A 13457-nucleotide genomic window follows, 5' to 3' on the forward strand; every position below is an offset into this window, starting at 1 on the left:
CTAAATCCAGAATTGCCTTTTCTCTGGTAGGCTCCATTACAAGCTGCTCTAAGAATCCATCTCGGAGGCACTCTACAAACTCTCTTTCTTGGGGTCCAGAACCAACCTGATTTTCCCAGTCTACCTGCATATTGAAATCCCCCATCACCACAGTGGCATTACCTGTCTTACATGCCAGTTTTAACTCCTGTTGCATCTTACACCCTACATCCGGGCTACTATTTGGGGGTCTGTAGATAACACCAATTAGTGTCTTCTTGCCTTTACAATTCCTCAACTCAATCCACAGTGACTCTACCTCATCAGTCCCTATGTCTTCCCTCGCAAGGGACTGAATTTCATCCCTCACCAGCAGAGCTACCCCACCGCCTCTGCTCACCTGCCTGTCCTTTCTATAGGATGTATAACCCTGAATATTAAGTTCCCAGGCCCGATCCTCCTGCAGCCACGTCTCTGTAATCCCCACAATGTCGTATCTACCAACCTCTAACTGAGCCTCAAGCTCATCTACTTTACCTCCTATACTTCACGCATTCATATACTCATCTCATCTCACCCTTCACATCGATCCCTATTACACTTGGCCATACTTTCCTATCCCTTTGTGAGCTTTAGACAATAGACAATAGGTGCAGGAGGAGGCCATTTGGCCCTTCGAGCCAGCACCGCCATTCAATGTGATCATGGCTGATCATTCTCAATCAGTACCCAGTTCCTGCCTTCTCCCCATACCCCCTGACTCCACTATCCTTAAGAGCTCTATCCAGCTCTCTCTTGAATGCATTCAGAGAATTCCACAGAACTCTTCTGCCATTTCCTTGTTCAAGGAACAGTTCCTTGTTCACTCTTCTGCCATTTCAGTGTTACCCTCCACTGCTTTCTGAGGCAGAGAATTCCACAGAATCACAACTCTCTGACTGAAAAAGTTTTTCCTCATCTCAGTTCTAAATGGCCTACCCCTTATTCTTAAACTGTGGCCCCTTGTTCTGGACTCCCCCAACATTGGGAACATGTTTCCTGCCTCTAACGTGTCCAACCCCTTAATAATCTTATACGTTTCGATAAGATCTCCTCTCATCCTTCTAAATTCCAGTGTATACAAGCCTAGTCGCTCCAGTCTTTCAACATATGACAGTCCCGCCATTCCGGGAATTAACCTAGTAAACCTAGCACGCCTTTCTTTCCCGTTAATTCTGGGATCATTAACTTTCACTTTCCTCTCTTTCCCTTTAACTCCATCTTTGACTATCCCATTTGACAGCCCCCCCCCCCTATTTAGTTTTAAACCACCCGTGTAGCAGTGGCAAACCTGCCTGCCAGAATGCTGGTCCCCCACCTGTTAAGGTGCCATCCATCCCTTTTGTACAATTCCTCCTTACCCCATAAACAGATCCCAGTGATCTAAGAATCTAACTCCCTGCACCAGTTCCTCAACCACACATTCAGGACCTGCATCTCCCTGTTCCTGCTCTCGCCAGCACGAGGAACTGGAAGCAAACCGGAGATAACCGTACTGGAGGTCCTGCTTTTCAGCATTTTTACGAGCTCTCTACAGTCACGCTGCAGAATATTCATCCCCTTCTTTCCCACATCGTTTGTGCCAACATGCACTACCACTTACAGCTGTTCACCTTCGCCCTTGAGGATTTCCTGCACTCTGTCCATGATATCCTGGAGGGAGGCAGCACACCATCCTCGAATCCCGCCTGTTGCCGCAGAAACCCCTGTCCGTACCTCTCACAATGTAGTCTCCTACTACCACGGCGTTGCCTGACGTCGGCCTCTTTGGTTTTGGGTCAACAGCACTTTTTGCTTGGCAGGCCAGTCTGCCACTCAGTGCGGCAACGTCTTCTTCCCCAACAGCTTCCAAGTGGGTGAACCTGTTCTCAAGAGGCTCAACACCCGGGGACCTTTGCACTCCAAGTTTCCTTCCCTTTCTCACCGTCACCCACCTTCTCTCTTCCTGTACCTTCGGTGTAACAATCTCACTGTAGGACTTGTCGAGGAACGACTCAGTTTCTTGGACAAACCTGAGGTCATCCACTTGCTTCTCCAGTTCCCCAACATGGGTCTCTCTAGCCAATACCCGGGAATTACATAATGATTCTGGGCCGGTGCAGGTCAGTGGCTCTGAGGTAAAGGACATGCGTGGGTCTTTTCCGAGATCTTCGGTTTCCTCCCACACTCCAAAGACGTACAGGTATGTAGGTTAATTGACTGGGTAAATGTAAAAATTGTCCCTAGTGTGTGTTGGATAGTGTTAATGTGCGGGGATTGCTGGGCGGCGCGGACTCGGTGGGCCGAAGGGCCTGTTTCCGCGCTGTATCTCTAACTCAAAAATCAAATCAGGACAGTATTGGTGAATGGTGGAGTAGACATGTGGGCTAAATGGCCTACTCCTCCTTCTGTTTCTTGTGTATTTACATTTTGGTGCAATAGATTCACACAGGAAGGGGCAATGGAAAACAACATCACAATGATCATCACCAGTCCTGAGAGGTTGTTGGAGCCCAATCCTGAATCCCGAGAGCAAAATCATCCTGTTCCAGGTTTTGAAGCCAGTTGAATCCCAGACATTAAGGAGAGCACATCGAATGCTATCCACATCTACAGTAAATCCACCCCCAAGTATTGAGCAGGTTCCATCAGCTCAGCACTGGATTATGATCGGGGTAAATGCCACATGTTGTATATTGAATGGAAACATTCAGACAGGTTATTCCATTTGCTGGCTTGCCAACTAGAAACGTTTGCTTCATCTTCTCCGACTCCTGTGGTCCTCCAGTCACAGCTCTGGCTCCTCACACTCTGCACTGTTTCATCACATGAGCTGCTGCATCCATTCAGCCCCACGCTGCTGCCCCTGGTCACGTGACACACCCAGAATGCAACTGAAGGAAGGCAAGGGAGCTGCCATGAACCAATCATCAGCCTGCACTCACCTCTGATCACATTTAACTGACAAACAAATACATTTCTCCAAAGTCAAAAAGATAAGGATCCACCTGAAGGATTGTATTCCGTGATTGCTCACAATGACTAGGAAATTAATCTTTGTGTCTCTGCTCCTGAATCACACTTGATGTCTGCCTGTTGCCATGGCGATGATTGTAAGCGCTCAATGTTTAACATTTCCTTTGTACAGATGTTGCTGCCGTTGTCCTTATCTCCTACAAACATCTGGACTCCCTTATGGAACCGAACCTTTTGGAAGGCAGTGAGAATGAAGGCAAGCTGGGGCTGATCTCGGAAGTTGTTACTGCTGCAGTAACAAACACAGACAGGAGCCACCTCCTGGAACCAATCACTCTCACCTTCGACAACAAGAAGGTTTGTTCAGGAGCACCAGCTGGGAATCTGAAATAACATTAGAAAGTGCTGGAGATATTCAGCAGGTCAGTCAGAATCTGTGGAGATGGAGGAGGTAATATTTCCCAATATTGTTTGTAATTCCATGATTTAGACTCAGTAATGTAGGAGGAATAGCAGGGTGTGGATGAGTCATGGAGGGAAACCTGTGCCCTTGTCCTTCTGGAATTTAGAAGGATGAGGGGGGATCTTATTGAAACATATAAGATAATTAGGGGATTGGACACATTAGAGGCAGGAAACATGTTCCCAATGTTGGGGGAGTCCAGAACAAGGGGCCACAGTTTAAGAATAAGGGGTAGGCCATTTAGAACGGAGATGAGGAAGAACTTTTTCAGTCAGAGAGTGGTGAAGGTGTGGAATTCTCTGCCTCAGAAGGCAGTGGAGGCCAGTTCGTTGGATGCTTTCAAGAGAGAGCTGGATAGAGCTCTTAAGGATAGCGGAGTGAGGGGGTATGGGGAGAAGGCAGGAACGGGGTACTGATTGAGAGTGACCAGCCATGATCGCATTGAATGGCGGTGCTGGCTCGAAGGGCTGAATGGCCTACTCCTGCACCTATTGTCTATTGTCTATTGTCTATTGACATGATCGAGGTGTACAAGATCATGAGGGGCATAGATAAGGTAGATGGAGGGGAACTTCTTCCACTGGTGGAAGGTTCAACAACGAGGGGACATAGATACAGGGTAAGGGGAGGGAGGTTTCGGGGGGATGTGAGAAATAACTTTTTCACCCAGAGGGTGGTTGGAGTCTGGAACTCACTGCCTGGGGTGGTGGTGGAGGCGGGAACACTCACAACATTTAAGAGGCATTTGGATGGGCACTTGAAATGCTACAACATTCAGGGCTACGGTCCAAATGCGGGAAAATGGGATTAAAATTAGACTGTGTTTGGTAACGGGTGGCACGGACACGATGGGCCGAAGGGCCTCTTTCTGTGCTGTAGGACTCTATGACTCTATGACTCACTCCCCCTTCCCCTTCTTCAAGCCCCCCCCCCCCCCCACTTACTCCACTAAAGGTCCATTAACCAGCCCTGCAGTTCAAAACTATGTATCCCTCTTGTGTTCAGACCTGTCTCTAGCCTATAATCAGCTGTTGCTGTCCCTGATTTTTTTGCTTACCGGTTTTTCCCTACTCACCCTACCACAATCGGTCTGAAGAAGGGTCCTGATCCAAAACATCACCTGTGCATTTTCTCCAGAGATGCTGCCTAGCAATGCTGAGTTACTCCGACAATTTGTGTCTATCTCTACTTATTAAATGCATCAGTGACTCTGCTCCTGCCACTCTCTCGAGCAGTGTGTGCCACTCTCTGAAAATGGTTCCCCTCAGATCTTTAACTTTTACCTGATCAAAGTTCTCCATTTTCATCTTTCGTAGTTTCCTGCAGCATACACGAGAAATACCTCTCATAAATCATAGTACCTCTGTGATGTTCCATAACAAGAAAAATCACACGTAGCCTCTCCTGTCTTTCAGAGCTGAAACTTCATCCCAGACAATATCCTGGTGAATCTTCTCAGCACCCTTTCAATAAAGAAACTTATAAAAGTGAGGTAGCATGATAAGTAAGTTTGCAGATGATACTAAAGTGAGGGGTATTATATAGAAACATTGAAACATAGAAACATAGAAAATAGGTGCAGGAGTATTGTAGTCAGTGAAGAAAGTTAGCAAAAATTACAGCAGCATCGTGTTCAGTTGGGCACGTGGGCTGAACATATAACAACAACTACAGCATGGAAACAGGCCTGTCCGGCCCTACCAGTCCACGCCGACCATTCTCCCTGACCTAGTCTCATCTACCTGCACTCAGACCATAACCCTCCAATCCCCTCCTATCCATATACCTATCCAATTTACTCTTAAATAATAAAATCGAGCCAGCCTCCACCACTTCCACCGGAAGCCCATTCCATATAGCCACAACCCTCTGAGTAAAGAAGTTCCCCCTCATGTTACCCCTAAACCTTTGTCCCTCAATTCTGAAGCTATGTCCCCTTGTTGGAATCTTCCCCACTCTCAAAGGGAAAAGCCTACCCACGTCAACTCTGTCCGTCCCTCTCAAAATTTTAAAAACCTCTATCAAGTCCCCCCTCAACCTTCTACGCTCCAAAGAATAAAGACCCAACCTGTTCAACCTCTCTCTGTAGCCTAAGTGCTGAAACCCAGGCAACATTCTAGTAAATCTCCTCTGTACCCCCTCTGTAATTAGAAGTTAATTACTAATGGAGTTCAATGCAGATAAATGAGATGAGTAGAATTTTGGGAAGCTAATTTAGTGCAGGACCTTTTCAATGAATGCTAGGGCTGAACAAAGGGATCTCAGGAGTATAGATGCACAGTTCTCTGAAAATAACATCATAGGTAGATAGGGGGTGGTGAAGGTTTTAGATTCATTGGCCTTCATCGATCAGTGTATTGAGTATAGATGTTGGGATGTTATGCTACAGTTGTATAAAATGTTGGTGAGGCTGCATTTGGAATATTGTGTTTCGTTTTGGTCATCCTGATATTAGAGAAGATTTACAAGGATGTTGCTAGAGTCTAGAAGGCCTGAACTATAGGGAGAGGTGGGCAGGCTAGAACTTTATTCCTTGGCACGTAGGAATATGAGGGGTGATCTTATAGAGGTGTGTAAGATGAGGGAATAGATTGGATAAATGCAGGAGGCTGAGGAGTGATCTTAGACAGGTGCATCAGATCTTAAGGGGAATAAATCGGGTGGATGCACAAAGTCTTTTCCCAGAGTAGGGAAATCAAGAACCAGATGAAATAAGTCTAAGGTGATAGGAAAAAATGTAAAGGAAACTGAAGGGCAATATTTCCACACAGAGAATGATGGTATATGGAAAGAGCCGCCAGAGGAGGTAGTTGAGGCAGCTACTAGAACAGCTTTTATAAGGCATTTGGACAGGTACATGGATAGGAATGGTTCAGAGGGATTTGGAGCCAAACATGGGCAGGTGGGACTAGCGTAGATGGAACACCTTGCACGTCATGGGCTTGTTAGACCAAGGGCCTGTTTCCAAACAGTATGTCTCTGACTCTAAGGGTTCCGACCTGAAATATCACCTATCCATGTTCCCCAGAGATGCTGCCTGGCCCTTTGAGTTTATCCAGCACTTCCTGTTGTTTTAAGTAACCTAGAATCTGCAGTTCCTAATGTCTCGTGTAGATGGTTATCTTAAGTGGTATTCTTAAATATTTTTTTCTCTCTCACCAGCTTGGTGCTAATGATAAAAGAGCAAAGTGTGTCTTCTGGAACAGCTCAGCCCTCAGCTGGTCCACACAAGGCTGCCAATTGGTCGAGTTCAAAGCGACATACACAGTGTGCAGCTGTACGCACCTGACAAGCTTTGCTGTGCTCATGGCCCTGGTTGAAGTCGAGGTACAGTCCAGAAGGACCAGGGTTGTGAGTGGGAAGTGTGGTGGTGGGGTGGGCTGGGAGGTTGGCCATGCCACTCGGGAGCTGTGGAAGGTCAACATTTGGAGGCGACGTGACAAGACAGCGCGGCTGCAGGCAGGGGGCAGAGTTGTCCTTGGACCCTGTCCATGGAGGAATAAATGAAACACGCCGTGGCACCTTCTGCTCATTTGCTCATGATTCAAGTGTAGACGATAAACAAGGCCAGAATCAACCTCAAACAGGGACCACTGAAGGGGCAAGCTGGTTCACCAACTGCCTGCCATCTGATGATACTTGCACCATGATAACCAGGAAGCTGGCAGACCACAAGCCCACCCACCAATCCTCCTGCCAGAGGAAGCACGGGTCAATAAAGGGAAAGATGCTCCAGAAACATTCCCTTTGCAATTCCTTCAGCCCGTGAGAAATGCACGAGGAAATGTAAACAGAAGGCCACCTTGCCCCTCGAGCCTGCCCAACACCCACTGCGATCATGGCTAATCTCCCCTCAGCCTCGGCTCCTTCCCTGAGTCACATCCCCAGCACCCTGAACTCCCCAATCTTACAAACACCTTCTCTCTAGTATATCCATGACTTTGACATAAGTAGACAGGATAGGCCAGGACAATTATCCACCAGGGTAGGAGGCTGAGGTATCTAAAATTGTGAGGGCTGTCGTTAAGGTGAATAGCCACAGACTGTTCCCCAGGGTAGGGGAGTCTAAACCTAAAGGCACAGGTTTAAGGGGGGAGGGACAGATTGAAATGAGACAGGAAGGGCAATGGTGTGCTTATGGAACAGGCTGCCAGAGAAAACAATTACGCTACTTAATGTACAGGTACTTGGATAGGAGAGGTTTGGAGGGATGTGGGCAAACACAGGCAAATGGGCCCAGCTCAGTTAGGCAACATGGTCAGCATTGACCAGTTGGCCCGGGGTTCCTATTTCCATCCTGTATGGCTCCATGAACCTTTGTGATAGAGTGATACAGCAAGACAACATGGAAACTGGCTGCTCGGCCTACATTGTCCCTGCCAACCAGGTTGGTATTTGCGCTAGTCCCATTTCGCTAAATATGGCCCCCAGCACTCCTAAACCCTTCCTATCCTTATATGTGTCCAAAACCCTTTTGGAAATCCTAACTGTATCCACTTCTATTGCTTTCTCTGACAGCTCGTTCCAGATACTGACTCCCACTTCAGTGAAAAAGCTGCCTCAGAGGATCCTCTTAAACCTCTCCCCTCTCAACTTATGCCTATGCCCTCTAGTTTTAGTATTCTCTACATTAGGATAAAGACTGAGCCACGAAGGTCACCCCTCAGCCTCCGACACTCCAAAGAAAAAAGTCCCAGCCTCTCAAACCTCTCCCTATATCTCAAGCCAACAAGTCCAGGCAACATCCTGGGGAATCTCTTCTGCACCCTTTCCAGCATAGTGACATCCTTCCTGCAGCTGGCAACCAGAACTGCATAGAGTGTTCCATTTGTGATCTCACATTGACGCACACAGCTGTATCATGATAAACCATAAAGATGGGGTGGGGGATTGGCCACAAGCCTTGCCCTTCACCCTAACAGGAACATGCTGCCCCTGTACTCTTGCTCTCTCATATTTGGAAGCCTCCCACTTGCCAGTTGTCACCTTACCTGCAAACAGATTCTCCCCTTGACCTCTGCAAGTTATCACCTCATGGCTTTGAAATGACCTTGCCCCAATTTAGGACCTTAACTTTGAGGTTGTCGTACACAACTACTTTAAAACTACTAGAAGTATGGTCCCAAAAGTCTCCCCTCCGTCCCCACCACTACTGAAACTTCAGCCACTGACCTTGTTCCCTGAGAGGAAGTCCAGTGTTTTTTCCTCTCCTTTGGCCGCATACAGGGCTTTCTTTGACAGCTTTAACCAATTCAATACTGTCCAGACCTTTGATACCATGGGAAACCCAGTCATTTAAGGAAGTTGGAATCTCCCACCAATACAATCCTATTATTTTTACAGCCATCTGCAATCTCCCGACACATCTCCACTGGCATCAAGGCCATCCACCCAGCAACTGATGCTGCCCTGGCCTGGATGTCTACCCTTGGCCTACAACTTTAGGCTGTGCACGCCATATGCAAGAAGAAGACATCTCCACTAATTCCCATTGACTCTCGGCCTATAACACTGTTCTATCAAAGTGATCATTCCCTTCCTGTTTCTAAGTTTTACCCAGATAGCCTCACTAAATGATGTCCCTCGAATACCCTCTCTAAGCACTGTAGTTATCTCTCTGATCAAAAAGGCAACTCCCCCGCCAGTCCTCTCTTATCTGCGTCTCTATCAGCTCTGGAGCATTTGTCCCCTGGACACACTGAGCTGCCAATCCTGCCTTTCTCTCCAGGGAATTCACCACAGGGAATTCCGGGAATTCACCACCCTCTGTGAGAAGATATTTCATGCAACTTAGCTGTAAGTGGTACCCCCTGTCATGTAGTTATGTCTCCTTATTCATATCTCCCCACAGATGGAACATCTCAATGGCTGCCTGTCATGCCCTGAGGATAATGAACCTTTCAATTCGATCAGCTGCCATTCTTCTAAACTCCACCCAATACAGATTCAATTTCTGCAGATTCAAGCTGCTTATAATAAAACAACACTCTCAGAGAACCAATCCCATTAACTCTTTAGATAGACACAAAATTCTGGAGTAACTCAGCGGGGACAGGCAGGATCTCTGGAGAGAAGGAATGAGTGTCGTTCTGGTTTGTGACCCTGAGAATGAGAGTCAGAGGAGAGGGAGACAAAGACATGGAAGGGTACGATGTGACTCCAGCATTTTGTGTCGATCTTTAGTGTCAACCAGCATCTCCAGTTCTTTCCTGCATGATACCCATTAACTATTTATTGGACTTTCTCTAATACCACTGGGTCATTTTTAAATAAAGGAAGCAAAAACTGTGCACAGCTGTGGTAACCAGGGCAGAGGATCAGCAAGGAGTGATGGGAAGATAGTGGTTATGACCAGTAAATCTTCAAGGAAGGACAGGCAGGAAGGGGTTTAACTGGTTTACTGATGGGAGACAGAGGGTTGTGGGAGAGGACGATATTCAGGGTGTAGATCTGTGACCAATAGTGTTCCACAGGGAACAGTGCTGGGACATTTAGTGTTTAGTTTATAGTTTAGTTTAGAGATGCAGTGAGGAAGCAGGCCCTTTGGCCCACAGGGTCCCACAGACTAGTGATCCCCACACATTAACACTATCCTACACACACTAGGGATTTGTTTTACATTTACCAAGCCAATAACCTACTTACCTGCACGTCTTTGGAGTGTGGGAGGAAACCGAAGATCCTGGAGAAAACCCACACAGGTCACGGGGAGAACGTACAAACTCCGTACAGACAGCACCTGTAGTCAGGTTCCAACCTAGCACTCCAGGACTGCGAGCACTGTAACACAGCAACTCTACCTACGCTGTAAGGCCACTACCCTGCCGCCCTGGTGTTTGCGATATACATAAATGATTTGGACGTAAACATAGGTTGGTTGGTTAGTAGGTTTGTCAAAAACACAGTAACCTGTGACCTGTGGGTTTTCTCCAAGTGCTCCGGTTTCCATCGGATTCAAACCCCCCAAAGACAATCAGGTTTAAGTTAACTAGCTTCGGTAAAAATTGGAAATTCTCCCTGGTGCATAAGAAAGTGTGAGTATATAGGATGATCTATATACGTGGAGTCGATGGGCCTGTATCTCTAAACTGTAAAGACACCAAGATTGTGGGGTCACAGACTATGAGGAAGGATATTGTAGTATACAGTGGGAGATAGATCAGCTGCAAAAATGGGCAGCAAAATTGCAGATGGAGTTTAATGAGAGCATATGTGCTTTGGGGTGTCGAAAGTACATGGAAAATATGTAATTAATGTTCTGACCCTTAACAGCATAGAGTGTTGGAAAATAACTACAGATGCTGGTACAAATAGAAGGTATCACAAAAAGCTGGAGTAACTAAACAAAAAGCTGGTATTTATTCACAAAATGCTGGAATAACTCAGCAGGTCAGGCAGCATCTCGGGAGAGAAGGAATGGGTGACGTTTCGGGTCGAGACCCTGCTTCAGACTGACCTGCTGAGTTACTCCAGCATTTTGCGAATAAATACTTTCGATTTGTACCAGCATCTGCAGTTATTTTCTTAAACAAAAAGCTGGAGTTCCCCTCCCCCTTCCCAGTTCTCCCAGTCTTCCTGTCTCCAACTACATCCTTTCTTTGTCCCGCCCCCTCCCCTGACATCAGTCTGAAGAAGGGTCTCGACCCAAAACGTCACCCATTCCTTCTCTCCTGAGATGCTGCCTGACCCGCTGAGTTACTCCAGCTTTTTGTGATATCTTAACAGCATAGATGTGCAGAGGGATCTTGGGGTCCAAATCCCTAAAGTGGCGACATAAGTTGATAGAGTGGTAAAGAAGGATATGTTGTGCTTGCCTTCGTTGGTCATAGCATGGAGTAAATAAGTCAGGAAGTCACGATGCATCATTATGGAGCTTTGGTCAGGCCATATTTGGAATATTAGCATGCAATTCCGTTTGCTCCATCACAGGAATGATGTGGAGGATTTGGAAAGGGTACCAAGGTTTACCTGAATGATGTCTGGATGAAGGGGTATTAGCTACAGGGAGAGAGGGTGGACCGACTGCGACTGTTTTCTCTGGAATGTCATAGGATGCAGGGAGACCTGGTAGATGTGTACAAAAGTACTGAGTGGCATAGATAGTGCAGGCAGTCGGAAGCTTTTCCCCAGGATGGAAATATCAAATACTACAGGTCATAGCTCTAGAGGTGAGAGGGGCAAAGTTTGAAAGAGATGTGCAGGGCAAGTTGTTCTACACAGAGAGTGGTTGGTGCCTGGGGTGGTGGATAGTGAGTACACTAATACACATGGCACAACTGGTCAAGCTGTGTCAGGAATAGTGCCAGAAACCTTGCTTCAGTCCTGACCTAGGGTGCTGTCTGTGAGGTTCATAGGTTCTAGGAACACAATGAGGCCATTCTGCCCATTAAGTCTACTCCGCCATTCAATCATGGCTGATCTGTTTTCCCTCTCAACACTTTTCTCCTGCCTTCTTCCCATAATCCCTGACACCCTTAGTAATCAAGAATCTGTCAATCTCTGCCTTAAAAATATCCATTGACTTGGCTTCCACAGCCTTCTGTGGCAATGAATTCCACAGATTCACCACCCTCTGACTAAACAAATTCCTGCTCATGTCCTTTCTAAAGGTACGTCCTTTTATTGAGGCTGTGGCCTCTGGTCCTAGACTCTCCCACTAGTGGAAGCACCCTTTCCACATTCATTCTATCCAAGCCTTTCACTATTTGGGATGTTTCAATGAGGTTTCCCCACATCGTTCTAAAATTCAGCAAGTACAGGCCCAGTGCCGTCAAACGCTCATCATATGTTAACCCAATCATTCCTAGGATCAATCTCGTAAACATCTTCTGGACCGTCTCCAATGCCAGCACATCCTCCCTCAGATATGGGGCTCAAAACGGCAAACGTGCTTGCACATTCTCCCTGTGACCACAAGGGGATTCCTCTGAGTGCTCTGGTTTCCTCCCACATTGCAATGTTCTTATGTTTATAAGTCATTGAAGCAGAATTAGGCCATTTGACCTATCAAGTCTACCGTGCCATTCAATCAAAGCTGAACTATCTTTCCATCTCAACCCCATTGTACTGCCTTCACCCTATGACCTCTGGTATCTAATCAACAATCTGCCAATCTCCGCTTTAAAAATACCCGCTTTAAAGTGGCAAACTGCTTTAAAGTGGCAATAAATTACACAGATTCACTACCCTCTGACAAAAGAAATTCCACCTCATCTCCTTTGTAAAGGTACATCCCTTTATTCTGAGGCTGTGCTCTCTGGTCCTAGACTCTCCAACTCATGGAAACATCTTCTCCACATCCACTCGAACCGGACCACTATTCGATCTTTCAAAGTCCCCCTCATCCGAGATAATACCTCAGGACTGCTGTCTCGTTGTTAGTAGGATGGTTCGGTGATCAGGCAATTGAACCATCTTACCAACTACTAGAGTAGTCCAGAGCCACGATCTACCTCATTGGAGACCCTCAGACTATCTTTGATTGGATTTTATTGGACTTTATCTTGCACTAAACATTATTCACATTATTCCCTTTATTATGTATTTGTACACTGTAGATAGCGTTATTGTAATCATGTGTTGTCTTTCAGCTGACTGGTTAGCACGCAACGAGCTTTTCACTATACCTTGGAACGCATGACAATAAAGTAATCCTAAACTCCAGCGAGAACATGTCCAGTGCTTGTCATCATACGTTTAGCCAATTATCCCCGGGATCATTCTCATAAACCTCTGACCCCCCAATGGCAGCACATCCCTCCTCAGACAAGGGACACAAAACTGCTCACAATACTCTGACCAGTGCCTCATAAAGCCTTAGCATTACATCCCTATTTTTATATTCTAATTCTCTGTATATAAATGCGAACATTGCATTTGCTTTCCTTACTACCAATTCAGCATGCAAATTAACCTTTTGGGAATTCTGCTCCAGTACTCCCAAGTCCCTCTGCACCTCCGATTTCTGAATCCTCTGCCCATCTAGAAAATAGTTCACACTTTCATTCCTACTACCAAAGTG

The 13457-nt window shown here is 46.5% G+C and overlaps 1 protein-coding gene across 1 annotated transcript in view; it reads left to right on the forward strand.

The window, feature by feature from the left end:
• Window positions 1–13457, forward strand: part of LOC144610662 (adhesion G protein-coupled receptor E3-like) — a gene marked incomplete at its 5' end in the record, with an annotated part of 92805 nt that overhangs the window by 62291 nt on the left and 17057 nt on the right. The window contains 2 exons of the mRNA XM_078429531.1: window positions 3146–3330; window positions 6599–6763. Coding sequence (XP_078285657.1) covers window positions 3146–3330; window positions 6599–6763 — 350 coding nt within the window. The remainder of the gene's footprint in view (window positions 1–3145; window positions 3331–6598; window positions 6764–13457) is intronic.

Source organism: Rhinoraja longicauda, chromosome 37 (genome assembly GCF_053455715.1).
Source record: "Rhinoraja longicauda isolate Sanriku21f chromosome 37, sRhiLon1.1, whole genome shotgun sequence".
NCBI lineage: Eukaryota > Metazoa > Chordata > Chondrichthyes > Rajiformes > Arhynchobatidae > Rhinoraja > Rhinoraja longicauda.